The sequence below is a fragment of the Trifolium pratense genome, linkage group LG1 (genome assembly GCF_020283565.1).
Source record: "Trifolium pratense cultivar HEN17-A07 linkage group LG1, ARS_RC_1.1, whole genome shotgun sequence".
Classification (NCBI taxonomy): domain Eukaryota; kingdom Viridiplantae; phylum Streptophyta; class Magnoliopsida; order Fabales; family Fabaceae; genus Trifolium; species Trifolium pratense.
The window spans coordinates 30,540,737-30,557,210 of record NC_060059.1 but is presented as its reverse complement, the minus strand read 5'-3'; the positions used below and the strand labels follow the sequence as shown (position 1 = coordinate 30,557,210).

The following is a 16,474-nucleotide window of genomic DNA, read 5'->3' as shown; positions in this document are numbered from 1 at the left end:
CATGGTCGTTCATCGTGAAAAGAGTGAAAATCAAGAATGGAAGTTATTCTGCTATGGTGTCGTTGGTTTTGCAAATCCATGCCATTCCTTCTTTCTACCTCTCGGAGCCCTTTCCGACGTCGAAAGCTCACCTCAGTCCATTCTCCGCTATCTACTGACTCTCCCCCCCGTTTGTGCCTTACTTCCGGTGAAGGCGGTGACCGATACGGCGGCTCTAAGGAAGCCCTAGATGCAGCGCCTCTCACTCTCTCTCTCATCGCGTTTTATATTTTTATGATAATACTCAATCAATCTTAATAAATATTAATTATGGTTTTGCCTTGGACGCGAAACATATTGAAAAGGGTTGTACGGAAGGACAAATACAAAATATATAGCAAATTATACGAGATGACTAGGGTTTATTGAATGTGTTTTTGCATTTTCGTTGGAAGCAAAATTTATGGGACAAAACTAAAAAGGGGCAACAAAAAAAATTGGTTTAATCCTTGAAACCAAACGACTTTCTCACACAACTAGGTCTAGTTTAACACATTTTTCCTACCTAGTTTTTTTCGACTTTTTGCGTCCCTTTTAAGAAACAATTTTAAAGAGTGAAAAAAATATGAATGAACAGTTGAGATGATAAGAATACGACAGGAGATGATGAGTCGGAGAGGATAAAGGGAAAAATAGAAAGAAAAAACAAACAAACCTTAGGCAAAATTGAGAAACAACATGAAAAATGTTTGTGTCAAACAAAAAACATGAAAAATGTGAGGCTTGAAATGACCAGAATGCCCTAAGTGAGATTACTGTAATCTTACCCGATTGATCACAATGTATAGGGATATGGAATAGTGGTTGGTTGTTGTGGAAAAGAAAAAGTTACATAATAATCAACTGGATCTGAACTCACATGGGATGAGACTTCCCCAGAAAAACAACATGAGCAAAACGTTGCTTTTCTCCGTGTTAGTATTGGGTAGTAGTTATACTTCTTACTAAATTGACATAATCATATAATTAATCATAGAGAGAGAGAGAGAGAGAGAGAGAGAGAGAGAGAGAGAGAGAGAGAGACAATGTTCCATTCCGATGGCGGAGCTCCGTCAATCCTCTTCACTCGGCGCCCGAGCCACTTAGTGGCGGAGGGACAGGGGGGACACAGGGTGGCCACAGTCCCCCCCAAGTTTCTTTAAAACTTCTTTTAGTATATGCATGCTATGAAACATAGTGTTAGTTTCTTTGACTTTTTCAATCATATCATAATAACAATATTAATATACTTATATACACTTTTACATATAGCCCTCTAATCATACACATAATGTCCAACACTTCTATAAAAATACTGCATGCCTTATACAGTTTACTGTCTAATATATTAAATATTTATATCTTATAATTTTCAACGAACATCCTCTTTCTTGTTAAGAGGAGTATCTTAGAGTCTTAGACCTTATCAATTTTAATCGCCAAAGTTTCTTTTTAAAGAGATCATTATTATTTCTCTTTTTTTTTTAGGAATTTTCTCTTAGATATGAAGCTTTTTTTTTTTTTTTTTTTAATTTGCTACCTAGTACCTTCTATAATAGATATAGTGTTAATTCTATTTTACTTAAATATGAGAAAATTGTAATTATTTGTATGTTCTTTTTTGCATTTTTTTATATATTAATATATTGCACATTTGAAAAATTTACATTTTTTTCCTTAAATTATGCATTAATTACTGACAGTCCCCCCAAATTTGAAATCCTGGCTCCGCCCCTGGAGCCACTTCTTCTCCGATGAAACGCGACGCCGTCGCCGATTCCTCTCCTCTCATTCCCGCAAACGACATCTCCGACGATCGTCACTCTCCTAAAGACCGCGACCGTCCTCTCTGCTCGCATTTCCATTACGTTTGTTCCTTCTTCACCGACGACCCTAGGGTTCCTCTTCATAACTCCAGGATCTCTATTTTCATCACCTTACTTCTAATCCTTGTTGGATTGATCTCATTGTTCACAATTCTCCACAAATTGGTCAGCACTCTCTCATAATTCTCGCTGTGGAATCTGAATTTAGATTATGTTTTTTGTTATTTTGATTTGGTACTGATAAATGTATTTTCAGCTTCACTAGTAGCATTGAATTTTCAGCTTTTTCTGATAATTCATTATTTGGTTTCGGTCTGTTGTAGAATTCTCCTTACTTGTGTAAAAAAGATGGGATTGTTCTTCACTGTCCACATGTAAGTTATCAAAAGGATCATAATTTTTTATTATGTTGTTTTTTCCATTCACATTTCACTCAGCATGTTTGGTGTTTTTTCTAGGTCAAAGAATCAGCATCTCTTTGGGAAAATCCTTACTCATCCACAACATCGTGGAAGCCGTGTGCTGAGCGTAGGGATGGTGCCATATCAGGTTTCCCTGGGTTTTCCGTTTTCCTGTCCTCTTATTTGTTTATGCATTTACCATCTCTTGTAAACTATGCCAAAAGGGCTGTTAAACAGACTAATAAGAATTAAGAACATATTTTTCACCTAGTAATTATGACAATTTAACATAAGTATCATTTGTCAGTAGCATTGGCAAACTTCAGTTATGAATGGTATCTTAAGATATAGATATTTGGACTAATCCCTGACAATATTTTTTAGCTAACAGAGTGTATGGACCCTTCAACTTTTTTTTATCGCCCTCTTCTTTTTTTAACCCCCTCCAATGGTCTTCACAGGTTGATACTGTCTTTAAGATCGAATTATGTATGTCTACATTCTATAAATTCCATAAATGGGTCTTCAAAATTTCCTTTTCAGTGTAGTAATGCCTAATCATATTATATAGGTTAGTGTGGATATGTTCATATTAGTGTTATATGTTGTTTTTAATACTACTTCTATTGCTGATAGTCCTTTTATACTACCATGTAGAGCTTCCTCATGAAAATAAAACAAATGGGTATATATTCATTCATGCCGAAGGTGGTCTAAATCAGCAAAGAATTGCGGTATGAGTGGTTCTTTTAATTGCAATATGGTCTAGTCTAGACTGCTTTCCTTTTCTGAAATTTACCTTGAGTTTTTCATTTTCATGGTTGCTCGTTTTCTTTTTGCATTGCCATCATTACCTGGTAGATCCTGTACACTTTAGTTGGAGAATTTTATTCCTGCTATCCAATATGTGAACTCTTATGTGCTTTGAACCGATTAATATAACTGAAAAGGAACATAATGAAAAATTTAAGGACAGTATTTATTTGCATACCTGTTCAATACTTTTATTTTATGGTGCATTCTTAAATAGAATCAATTGAGTGAACTATTTGAATCTATGAAGTTAAGATTTGATGCTCAGGTAATATTTCTAAAGAAGCCTCTGTATTCTTATCTGGTTTTAAAGTGGCATCCCAAAACTGTGATGTTTCCAATTTGATGCACTAAAATACCACTATAATTGTTATTTAAAATTGAGTTTTGACTTTAGTTCAATGATGCATTTGATCCATGATGTTGATTTTACTGTTGTGGACTTAGAAAAGGGCTAGATGAAATGACACTTAGCATTTGTAGAATCACTATGTTATATAAAACTTATCTATGAAATGACACGTTGCATAAAGTTTTGTAGAATCATTGCATAAATATTTATCGCATAAAGTTTTGTAGAATCATTGCATAAATATTTATCTATTGATGATTTACTTTGGCCCCTATTCCAAAATGCAGATATGCAATGCAGTGGCTGTTGCAAAAATAATGAATGTCAATAGTTTTTGAATTTCTAATTACTCTGGCTAAACTTTTTATCCATTCTCACTAGTAGATCTTGTCTTGCATTTCCTGGAAGATTTCAACAACAAACCATCTTGCTGACTATTGTCAGTAGAAAAAAAATTGTGGGAGGGGAATTTTTTTATTAAATCAAGTGGCACTAATGGCCATTTTACAACTGTCTCTGATGGGATTTGAACTCTATACCTTGAGGTTACAAGGCTAAGCTCTTACGAGTTACAACTGAGCTAGCACCTCAAGTGTAACTATTGTTAGTGTAGAAGGATACAATACAAGGGAGTTAGAGTAGTTAGAATTAGGTTAGTTTGTTGAGGTGACTCATTTAAATAAATAAAGGGAAGATAGAGGATTGAGTCATTGAGATAGGTTAGTATGGAAAAAAGTGGCTTAGTTCTAGAAGGGGAAATCTTTAGAGGACAGATATCTCTCCATGTTCTGTTCATTTTTCCGTTCAACAAAATTATTTTTCCTTTTCACTATTCCCAATTTCCCATTGTGAATTCTTAACAAATTGTGGTTCGACCCACCTCTGGGGAAGAAATAGAGAATGAGAGTTGTGTTTGAAAGGAGGTTTAATGATAAAGGATTACAGCCTCGGTTATGGCGATCAAACTCTATTGAGCTGAAGATGTTAAACCAGCAAATGAAGATGCAGGGACCCGGTTGTGACAAAAGAAGGCTGGAGGTGTCACCCTCTCAGGTCAAGGAGAGTGCTGAAGGGACAGGAAAAATCAGGCACACACTGTGTAAGGGAGTGAAGAGGCAGATACATGTTTGTGAGGCAAAAAGTTTGGAGCCACAACCCTCTCCAGAGATAGCTTTGCTGCAGCAACAGGAAAATAATTCAGAAGGAGACATTGGGGGAGTGCAAAGAAGACCAAATTTCCTGATCTTGACAGTAGCACTCTGTTTGGATGGGTCACTGGACCCAAACAACTTAAAGGTGCATCAGATAACGCCTTCCGAGGAGCTGCAGGAAGGACCCGGATATAGAGATGGAATTAGAGCAAGACCCAATGGCAGAGAGCTTGACTTGAGGATGAGATTACGGTAGAAAAAATTAAGGTAAAGGACAAATAGGGAGATATGCAACACTGGTTCATGCTTCAGCAACCATGAGGATTTAGATCATAAGGAGTCTGTATTACTTCCTAGGCGCTAGATTACATGTGGGTGGCCGGTCAGTTGTTACTGAGAGAGCCATGATTTGCAGGAATGTCAAAAATAAGCCTCACTGCTGTAGATGTTATGGGTCTGGAGAAACAGGAAGGGGTAGAATTTGCATTTTGCAAAATGGATCTTCTTGACCTAATGGGTCAGGCTCAGATTAATTTTAAATTTGGGTACATGAACAAGGAGATGGGACATTGCCAATCTGCCAACTGCAGTAATGTTTGAACTAATGAGCCAAGCCCAAATCTACAGGCAAATAAATAGGCTGCAATTCTTAATGGGAGATGGTTCATACTGTATACTGCCTATTTCTTCATGCAGATCAGTGAAGTGGCCGTGCTGCTTCAGTTACAGTCAAATATCTATAATAAGAGCCCCCTAAAAAACTTAAAAAAATTCTCAAGAGCAAGAATCAGGTCCGAACTTGAAGTCCTAGTATCAGGTTTCGGGCAGTAGACAGGTGAGGAGATTTTAACCAAATGTGGGTTGTTGGAACAACTTTTGTTGGTTTTCTTGGCCCATTTCAAGGCCCGACCTTGTTGGGCTCAACCCAGAATTCAAACAGGGGAGCATTGGTAGGGAGTCAGACCAGGTTTCAGTCTATAACAAAGTCTACACAGTATTCTGGTGGAAGATGAGTAAGGGGATGAAGAGGGGTACTGTGCTGGCAGATTCTGGAAAACTAGTAACTTGTACACTTTCAGCTCTGTCTATTTTCAACCTTGAGGACAATGTTGAACTTGAAGGGCGTGGTATTGTTACTTGTTTGGATAGAAGGTAGAATAAAATGGAGTTAAAGTAGTTTGCATTAGGCTGATTAGATAGTTGACAAGACTCATTTGAATGTATATAGGGGGGAATAGTAGGCGAGGACCGAGATTTGATTAATTTCGAAAAAACAGAACAATGGCTCAATTCTTCAGGAGAGAATTCTTTGTTCTGTTCATTCTTCAGTTTTTCAATAAAATCATTTTTATTTTTCTCTAGTTTGATTGTGGATTCCTAACAAAACTGATGATGCATTTCATAATTACAGGAAATTTAAGACATTTTTGACGTGGATCACTTCATTGACTACCTAAAGGATGATGTCCGTATTGTCCGTGATATCCCAGAATGGTTTACTGATAAAACGGAGCTATTTTCTAGTATAAGGTTTGATAGATTCTTGTCCTTTTGAGTAGGGTTGTAGAAAATCTAAATTCCAATTGTTGTAATTGATGGATAATCATATTCCTTTACACACACACAGACACATACACACGGGATATATCATGTATCTAGTGAGAGGAGTAAATCTTGGCCATATAACTGTTTATGAATGGTTAATATTGAAAGTTTTTCAATGGTCTCATGAGATGACTACTTAAAAAATTCATATGATTCTATGTTCTAATCTTAAACTTTCATAGTCCGATCTAAGGGCCTAGTTTTATTCCTCCGCTCTCACGTAAAAATGACTTCTCACTTTATATATGTCCACACTCTAGTAGTAAATTGCCATAGTTATTCTATTTAATAACTCATTGTAGACATTTAAGTTTATCAATCCAACTGTTAAACTAAAAGTTATTAGTTTGCAAATTTTCATGGAATTGAAATAATAATATTTGATATTTTATCAAATAACTTTAATTGAATCTTTAATATACTTTTTATTAGAATATAAATTCATTGCCATAGTTATTCTATTTAATAACTCATTGTAGACATTTAAGTTTATCAATCCAACTGTTAAACTAAAAGTTATTAGTTTGCAAATTTTCATGGAATTGAAATAATAATATTTGATATTTTATCAAATAACTTTAATTGAATGTTTAATATATTTTTTATTTGAATATAAATAAATATCGACTATATGGTAACATAACTATATATGCCCCATTTATCCAAAATTTGGTGTGTACTCCCTCCGGCCTTAATTATAAGCAAATTTCAACTTTTTAGATTCATTGAAAAACTAATGTATCTTGTCTATAACTAGGGCCAAATACATTAGTTTTCTAATGAATTTAAAAAGTGGAAATTTGCTTAAAATTAAGGCCGGAGGGAGTATAATTGATGAAATGATATTACAATATTCAACGATTTGATTGATAAAATTTAATGTCTACAAAGTTAATAAAGTAACTATGACAAAAGTGACTTTTGAATTGCGTTGATCTCCATCTTATGTATAAATTTATATATTTGACGGATTGATCAGTATGTCCAAAGCCAGTATCATACTGGTTTGCTGTTTCATTTGTGAACTGATCAACATAAGGTTTGATTGATGTGCATTTTGTTACCAATTGGCATGATAATTATGATTTTGTAATTAGATTCCCATGGCTTTTATTTGTCTCTTGAACACTCAAATCCCCAGTTGCTATGCCTTTAAAAGACGGATACATATGTCGAGACCAGTTTTTATGTTGGTTTTCTGTTCCATCCGCGGATTTATTAACATGAGATTTTGATTTAAGTGCTGGGTGTTTGGGTCAAATAACTTGACTATTATGAAAATTTAAATACGTGTTCACTGAGAATATCCTGCATTGATGTTGATTTTGGGGCCAGGGGTTGTTGTGAATGGACAGAAAAGACACAAACTTAATCTCGTGTATTTTTTTTTTTTGACGAAATCTCCCGTGTGTATGTCTTTTGTATCTTACTTTTGCATGTTACTCTTAGCTTCACCAAATTATTGCCACTGTTATCAACATTTTCTATTAATAGTTCAATATTGATACCTTTGACTTGACTAACAAAGCAAGAATGTGTTGTCTTTCAGACGAACCGTGAAGAACATTCCAAAATATGCACCTGCACAATTTTACATTGACAATGTTCTTCCCCGCATCAAGGAGAAAAAGATTATGGCTCTGAAACCTTTTGTTGATAGGCTAGGGTAAGCCGAGGATGAAAAATGCAGATTCCACTTTATTTAGGTTTTTATTTTTTATGTAGTTGATGTTGTCATGACGTCCCTGTTCTTGTTTCAGATATGACAATGTTCCTCCAGAAATCAACAAGTTGAGATGTAGGGTCAATTATCATGCTCTGAAATTTCTTCCTGATATAGAGCAAATGGCTGATTTACTAGCATCAAGGATGAGAAACCGAACAGGCAGTTCAAATCCTTATATGTATGTGATGACATTCGCGATCAAGGACTTGTAGCTGAATTTGGGTGCATTTTTCGATTGTCAGTAATTTTAACAGTTTTACTTTGAACAGGGCACTGCATCTTAGATTCGAAAAAGGAATGGTGGGTCTATCGTTTTGTGATTTTGTGGGGACACGAGAGGAGAAAGCTATAATGGCAGAGTATAGAAAAAAGGAGTGGCCTCGACGGTATAAGGTGACATACTTCTATTTTTTTATTCTTAATCAAAATGAGAGCTAGTAACCATTCAATTTTATTGGAACATTTTGGTCACACCAGTTTTGTTGAAAATGCAGAATGGTTCCCACTTGTGGCAATTGGCTCTGCAGAAACGAAAGGAAGGACGATGCCCTCTAGAGCCTGGAGAAGTGGCTGTTATTCTTCGGGCTATGGGCTATATGAAGGAAACTCAAATTTATGTAGCTTCTGGACAAGTTTATGGTGGACACTGGACAGAACCGGATGGCTCCCCTAAGGAATATGTTCCCTAATCTGGTAAGACCTTTCCACTATCATGTGAATTATATACAATGAGCATGGTGCTGCCTTGAAACTCTAAAATGATTAGAAGCTTTATTGGTTTCTTTTGTTGTCAATAAAAGCTATCACGCTCTGTTCAATTTGATTCATCAGTAACTTAACATTTGAATCCGTTACTTTTGCAATATGATGAATGTTATTCACTTCTGCGTAACAGGTTACAAAGGAGGAGTTAGCAACGAAAGAGGAGTTAGATGGCTTTAGAAAGCATGTGACGAGCCTTGCAGCTCTTGATTTCTTGGTGTGCTTGAAGTCAGATGTATTTGTGATGACTCATGGAGGCAACTTCGCTAAGCTGATCATTGGTGCCCGCAGATACATGGGTCACCGTCTAAAATCAATTAAGCCCGACAAAGGACTAATGTCCAAGTCTTTTGGTGATCCCTACATGGGTTGGGCTCCTTTTGTAGAAGATGTTATTGTTACTCACCAGACACGGACAGGATTGCCGGAAGAGACTTTCCCTAACTACGACCTATGGGAGAACCCTCTGACTCCTTGCATGTGTAAAGCCTGATCACATCTATTTTTATTGATACTTCTCACTGGGACTTTCACATTTCCAAGAATTATGCCATCTAAGTTATGAGTTTAATATATCTCCATGGCAAACGTGTGAAATCATAGGCTACGATTAATTCACCCGGAGGTAGGAGGGACAGTAAATAGAGATTTGGAGAAGAGGTAATGGCTTGCCAGAAATGAGGTTATAAAGAATAGATTTCCTACTGTTGAGTGTTCTCTTTGTTGAGACACCTGTGGTTTTTTTCTTTTCATCTAACGTGTAGCAATACCTCATGTCCACTTTTTCGATTTATAGGTTTTCTATTTTCCTTTCAGTGAAACATGACTGTGTATTTGGCGATGACTTCGATTTAAATGAAATAAGCTATGTATCAGAGGTATCCTGCAGTTCTACCTCTTCCCATCCTTCTCTTTCTTATACAAACACTGACATTGGTAATATTATGCCAGATTCATCGGAAAACTTACCATATAACATGTTATTGCAGGTTCTCCGGGAGTTTGATCGCCCCATTGTCTATTCTTTGTCTCCTGGAACCAATGTGACACCAGCCATGGCCAAGGATGTCAGCGGACTGGTCAATTTGTATCGTATAACAGCAGATGACTGGGATAACTGGATGGATGTCAAAAGACATTTTGATGTATCGAGGTGGTTAAATTACTGTATTTTTTGCTTCAAAATATTTTATATATGTTTCAATTATGTTGCTTCTCAATCTGGGATATGTTGTTCCATCCATCATCCTATCATGTAAATTTAGTTCATTTAATTCTGAATCAGGGATTTTGCATCTGCTAATATGATAGGAGCAAAAAGTTTAATGGGGAACTCATGGCCGGATTTGGACATGCTACCATTTGGATGGCTAACCGATCCTAATAAGTGTTATAGTAAGTCCTAATGGCCAATCTATATTGGTCGAGTTTGCTTTTGTATCATGACAATGACTTGTTAATATATAAATATATTAGGCATTGTGTTTATCATGTTATTTGTTATATAACATAATAAAGTCCTTAGAGTAGATTGTTCAATAGAATATGACTTGATTGTGAGATTCTATTGAATAATAGAACAATCTTATTAAATCTTGTGGTCTAGTGTTATTGTTAATTAGGACGATAATAACACGTTGCGACTATTGTGTGAGTAGACTGAATTTTCACCTTTTCCTTTTGAAGGTATAAATTCAGGTCCATATAGGTATAGTAACCTCAACCTAGAAGAGAAGAGGACACAGGTAGTAGAAAAACCATAACCGAGTTGCTTTCCCATAAATTTATTTGTTAATATGTTTACATGCATTATCAAAAGAAACTGACTGAATGTATTCCTACACAGATGACGCTATGGGCAATGGCAAAGTCGCCCCTTATGTATGGTGGCGATGTAAGGAAGATTGATCCCACAACATATGATCTTATCACAAATCCTACCCTTCTTGAGATTAATTCTTTTAGCACAAATAATATCGAGGCATGTGAACATTCTAACTTTTTTTGATGGGAAAGGGATATATGATGTTTGTCAATTTAATATATTTTTTTGCGGCATTAGCAGTTTCCTTATATTACAAGCTTGAAGAATGAAGATCAGGATTCTGGAAAGCTAATGAGAAGAAGCTACAGAGAAACAAAAACAACATCATATACACATTCATTAGGCCTCACTAGCTGCACTGATTCAAAAGCAAGTGGTTGGACTAGCGAAAGTCTTGGCCTATATCCTGATAGAATCTGTTGGAAAAGGAACCTAGGAAACAAGCATCTTGACCCCTTATGCATGCACAAGAGAGAACTGAACTTTGCATCGTAATCACGCTTTGTCATTCTTTGTTCTATTTGCTTAACTTTGATTTGATTATTTATGTTCTTGTTAACAATACAAGTTTTATGGATGCAGAGATGAAGAGAATATGTATCAAGATTATCATCATTTAGTTGCAGCCAACAGAATACAATTTTGCTTGGATGTTTCTCCAAAACGAAAGCTTGCTTCTAAAGAGTTCAAGAGAGGTACATTTTCGCCCTGCAGGCGGGATTCAAATCAGGTACGTTGTGTTGTTATGTAATTAAGTCGCGTTAGAGTGAGATATCTTGTAATCATTTAGTCGGTGTGTAATTTTGAATTGAGTGGAAGTGACTTAAGTTCCACAAGTGGTTAAAAATAACGTGAGGACCCAAGGCTATCGTCATCGCTTCGATGGCTTCCATCAACACCTTCATAAACAGATGTGAGTGATTTTCTAAAATGTTTGGCCAGAAATGGTTCAGCAAACGGATTAACACATCCTCAACACCCAATCCAACCGCTTGGAGTGTCATGTGCTTCACTACACATACAGCTAGATACCTATGAACCTCGTTTCTGTCTTTAAGAGCATGCTCCAACAGAGGACTAACAGCAGCAATACGAGCCTTGCGCATATCACCAATATACTCAAATAAAAAGGAGAGAGATTTGAGCATCACGGTCTGACACAACAGAATATTTATTTATCAATTCAATCAAAACTAGAGATGGTGAAAATACTTCAGCAACAATTGCAATGGCCACAATCGACGACACACAAACTCTCCTATCCATCGCCGCAGCATTATGTATTAAAATTGGTAAGATTGTAACTGAACTAACGGCTGTAAATTTAAGAATCATACCAAATGTCTTTACGGCAGCGGTACGAATTACCTTCTTTGGTTCCAAAAACTTCTCCAAAATCTTAAAACAAATCTTCATCCAATTTTTCCTTGATACACATGTATTATCATCATAGGCAATCCTACCAAGAAGGTTGATACAGACCTCTTGCACCTTATAACTCCTCTCATCCAAAAGTCGACTTAAACTAGCAACCAAATCATTCATGGGAAGAGTCGTATTTGTTACCCCAATAACATCGATAATTGAGTTCAGAGCTTCTAAAAATGAGTCTAGAACCTCTGGATACTCTGGTTCTAGGTTGTTAAAGAATAGGATACACAAATCACATAGCACTTGATCCATTTCACACTGCTTCATGACAGCAGCAATTCTTGAAATGAGGTCTGCTGATTGCTTCCTAACCTTATTATTATTTTGGCTTTGTAACCCTTGATTGAGAGCATCAAAAATCTGATGGAAATGCGGTTTCACTCTCATACCAAGTGAAGTTACAACTGTGCCAAATCCATTTAGTATCACATCATCACTACTATTGACGGTTTGCTTGTTGAAGGCATGAAGAATACCCTCAATTAAAAACACTAGGTCTTCCAAAGTGTGCTCCTCGTCAAAGATATCGTTTGGTCAAGGTATTCATTACAGTTCTATGTGAGTTGAAGGACTTGGTTGAACCATATGTGTCTATGATTCTTGTTGCTATTCAGCCCCTTTTGATTAACGAAGACTACTCTGTCTGTGTTGAGGCGAGGGGTATAATATCTACTCTTAGTAAGGTTGCTGGGCTGCCAAGTATGATCGCTGCAATGAGCGCTGGTATTCATGACAGTGATGAAAATGTTAGGAAAACTACTGCTAAAGTTTTCAGTTGTGTTGCATATGCTCTTGGTGTTTCTGAATTATTGCCCTTTTTGAAGACTGTTTGCCAGTGTCAGGAATCTTGGCAAGCTCGGCACACTGGGATTACGATTGTGTATGAGTTTGCCATTTATTTTGGCTCTTCTGTGTCGCACAAAGATCTGAGGTCTCTTGTAGAGATTATAAAGCATGGTCATCTTGTCATTCTCATCAATCAGACCATGCTTTATAATCTCTACAAGAGACCTCAGATCTTTGTGCGACACAGAAGAGCCAAAATAAATGGCAAACTCATACACAATCGTAATCCCAGTGTGCCGAGCTTGCCAAGATTCCTGACACTGGCAAACAGTCTTCAAAAAGGGCAATAATTCAGAAACACCAAGAGCATATGCAACACAACTGAAAACTTTAGCAGTAGTTTTCCTAACATTTTCATCACTGTCATGAATACCAGCGCTCATTGCAGCGATCATACTTGGCAGCCCAGCAACCTTACTAAGAGTAGATATTATACCCCTCGCCTCAACACAGACAGAGTAGTCTTCGTTAATCAAAAGGGGCTGAATAGCAACAAGAATCATAGACACATATGGTTCAACCAAGTCCTTCAACTCACATAGAACTGTAATGAATACCTTGACCAAACGATATCTTTGACGAGGAGCACACTTTGGAAGACCTAGTGTTTTTAATTGAGGGTATTCTTCATGCCTTCAACAAGCAAACCGTCAATAGTAGTGATGATGTGATACTAAATGGATTTGGCACAGTTGTAACTTCACTTGGTATGAGAGTGAAACCGCATTTCCATCAGATTTTTGATGCTCTCAATCAAGGGTTACAAAGCCAAAATAATAATAAGGTTAGGAAGCAATCAGCAGACCTCATTTCAAGAATTGCTGCTGTCATGAAGCAGTGTGAAATGGATCAAGTGCTATGTGATTTGTGTATCCTATTCTTTAACAACCTAGAACCAGAGTATCCAGAGGTTCTAGACTCATTTTTAGAAGCTCTGAACTCAATTATCGATGTTATTGGGGTAACAAATACGACTCTTCCCATGAATGATTTGGTTGCTAGTTTAAGTCGACTTTTGGATGAGAGGAGTTATAAGGTGCAAGAGGTCTGTATCAACCTTCTTGGTAGGATTGCATATGATGATAATACATGTGTATCAAGGAAAAATTGGATGAAGATTTGTTTTAAGATTTTGGAGAAGTTTTTGGAACCAAAGAAGGTAATTCGTACCGCTGCTGTAAAGACATTTGGTATGATTCTTAAATTTACAGCCGTTAGTTCAGTTACAATCTTACCAATTTTAATACATAATGCTGCGGCGATGGATAGGAGAGTTTGTGTGTCGTCGATTGTGGCCATTGCAATTGTTGCTGAAGTATTTTCACCATCTCTAGTTTTGATTGAATTGATAAATATTTTGTTGTGCCAGACCGTGATGCTCAAATCTCTCTCCTTTTTATTTGAGTATATTGGTGATATGCGCAAGGCTCGTATTGCTGCTGTTAGTCCTCTGTTGGAGCATGCTCTTAAAGACAGAAACGAGGTTCATAGGTATCTAGCTGTATGTGTAGTGAAGCACATGACACTCCAAGCGGTTGGATTGGGTGTTGAGAATGTGTTAATCCGTTTGCTGAACCATTTCTGGCCAAACATTTTAGAAAATCACTCACATCTGTTTATGAAGGTGTTGATGGAAGCCATCGAAGCGATGACGATAGCCTTGGGTCCTCACGTTATTTTTAACTACTGTCTCCAAGGTCTGATGCACCCTGCCCGAAGAGTCAGAAACGTTTATTGGCTGATTTACCACTCATTACATGATGGACATCAAGATGCTCTTGTTCCATTATACCCTTGCTCTGTCGATGATGTTTCCTTTGTGACCTTTGAAAGACCCGAGCTACAGATGTTTATATAGGTAAGTTCTCTCACAGGTATTTTTTATTTGACGAAAACAATTTGATGAAAAGAATTGTCTTTTGGGATCTGGTGTTTATAATGGTGAAAGATGTGTAGGTATTGTTTGTGGATTTATATTTAAGCTATAGGGTACAATACCGTGTTAATATGTTTGTGCCTCACAATAACTCTTGCATTTTATGCTTCAGTGGCATTTGAACTATCTAGGAGGAAGATTGGTGATACTTTCAGCTTGCCAATGTGACTCCTCAAAGAGCATGACAGGGCACAAGAGGGATGAACGGGCAAAGAATAGTCACTCTTTAGATCTTAAAATTGATGAAAAACTGTTGTCTCTAAAACCCTATTATTTTGGCTTTGTATATGTACGATCTTATATAACTTCAAAGTAGGTATTTTCTCACCTTATTTTTGGGCTTTGATTTTTTAACTCATTGAAATGTTCTTTGCATTTTAAACTCATTTTAAACTCTAAACATTGAGGAATTTGTTGGATTTAAGGGAACTTGTTTGAGAATTTGGATAAAAATTTGGATAAAAATTAGGTAAAGGCTACATATGGATAAATATTTGTCTTACAAAGATTCACATTAGAACTGATGGCTTGCCCTATTTTTAATTTGAATCCATTGTGTACTTCTTTGGTGTATTGTGAGTTCTTTTTTTCCTTTTTCCTAGTGTTTACCAAAATGAATAAGTGGAATGTCTAAGTTTTCAAACCTCGACTTTTGCATATATAATAAGATATTCTACAAACAAACCGAGTTAAACTCATTTTTTTTCTACATTTTAATTATCCTATTTCGTGTTTCTGTGGCTTGCATTTCACCTGTTTCCTTCGCATAGATGTAGCAACTCATATTCCATCACAACATTCTCAATCTAAACAAACAAGATGTAAAAGGAGGAAGTTATTGCTTTTCGGAGTGCCAACTGTCCATGAAGTTATTTAGCATCATGGATTGCTATAGTTTAAGTTGTCGTCAACATCGTAGATAAAAACTTCACATTATATTTCAAAAATTAGTTCACTTGTTTTGATTTTAGTTTCTGGAAATATAGAATTTTAGCATCATGGGATTGCTATAGTCTATGATATGTCTTAATTTTACTGAAAATATATAGACTTTTACTTTTGGAAATTTTTTGTTTTGAAGAAATTTCCTAAAGGGGAAGATTTGATTGGGTCTGGTGTTACTAGATTGACCACATTCATCTTATTAATTTGACACTTTCCGTTTGAATGATAATGAAGGAGCTTTCTTTAGTTTAACCTCTAAAGAATGGAATGCAAGTAAGTTTGCATCTATGAGAGAATCAGAAAGATGGGGCATATACGGCTTTAGAATTTAGATAGTCGTTTTATGGGGAAACATAATCACATGCCTCATAAAAAAACAAATGACATGGTTTATGTCATGTATTATGTCATGTACAATTTAAAGTTGAAAACTAGAGCAACAAGAAAAAAAGTTTTGTTCTTTCGTTTGAAGACATTGATTTGGATGATGAAACTTATGAAAGGATAACTGAAGATGCTAATGAACACAATGTTATGCAAACCGATGGAACCGAGCCAACGAGTCGAATTATATATAGTTCAAGTTCAACTCATTTAATTAACGAACTTAATTTTCAGCTCAAATTTAACGAATCAATTTTCGAATTGAGTCTTGAACTTCGATGGAATTGACTCAATTCATTGTAGTACAGTATAGGAAAGAACAAGATATTTTCCAATTATTTTGCTTTGCTTCGCTTCATTATAGAATTTTAATTGGTAAGCGGTAACAACAGGAGATGATGGTAAGATTGAAAAGTTCAATTTACTACTCTTTTAGTAGTTTACTAAGATTGT

The 16,474-nt window shown here is 36.1% G+C and overlaps 1 protein-coding gene and 1 pseudogene across 1 annotated transcript; both read left to right on the top strand.

Moving 5' to 3' along the window:
* Positions 1 to 1,580: 1,580 nt before the first annotated feature.
* LOC123892112 lies at positions 1,581 to 9,534 on the top strand (annotated as a pseudogene).
* Positions 9,535 to 9,780: 246 nt separating this feature from the next.
* LOC123902954 lies at positions 9,781 to 15,024 on the top strand. Its single transcript, XM_045952797.1, has 6 exons — positions 9,781 to 9,807; positions 9,940 to 10,049; positions 10,501 to 10,635; positions 10,720 to 10,970; positions 11,062 to 11,209; positions 14,805 to 15,024. The coding sequence occupies exons 3-6, from the start codon at positions 10,501 to 10,503 to the stop codon at positions 15,006 to 15,008; spliced, it is 738 nt and encodes a 245-aa protein (XP_045808753.1). The 5' UTR covers positions 9,781 to 9,807; positions 9,940 to 10,049; the 3' UTR covers positions 15,009 to 15,024.
* Positions 15,025 to 16,474: the final 1,450 nt, after the last annotated feature.

Bases quoted from the DNA above. Each gene is read 5' to 3' on its own strand.
- LOC123902954 (XM_045952797.1), top strand. From the start codon at position 10,501: ATGACGCTATGGGCAATGGCAAAGTCGCCCCTTATGTATGGTGGCGAT. The intron at 10,636-10,719 runs GCATGTGAACAT...CGGCATTAGCAG, and splicing joins TTAGCACAAATAATATCGAG to TTTCCTTATATTACAAGCTT. The intron at 11,210-14,804 runs GTACGTTGTGTT...TTTATGCTTCAG, and splicing joins GCAGGCGGGATTCAAATCAG to TGGCATTTGAACTATCTAGG.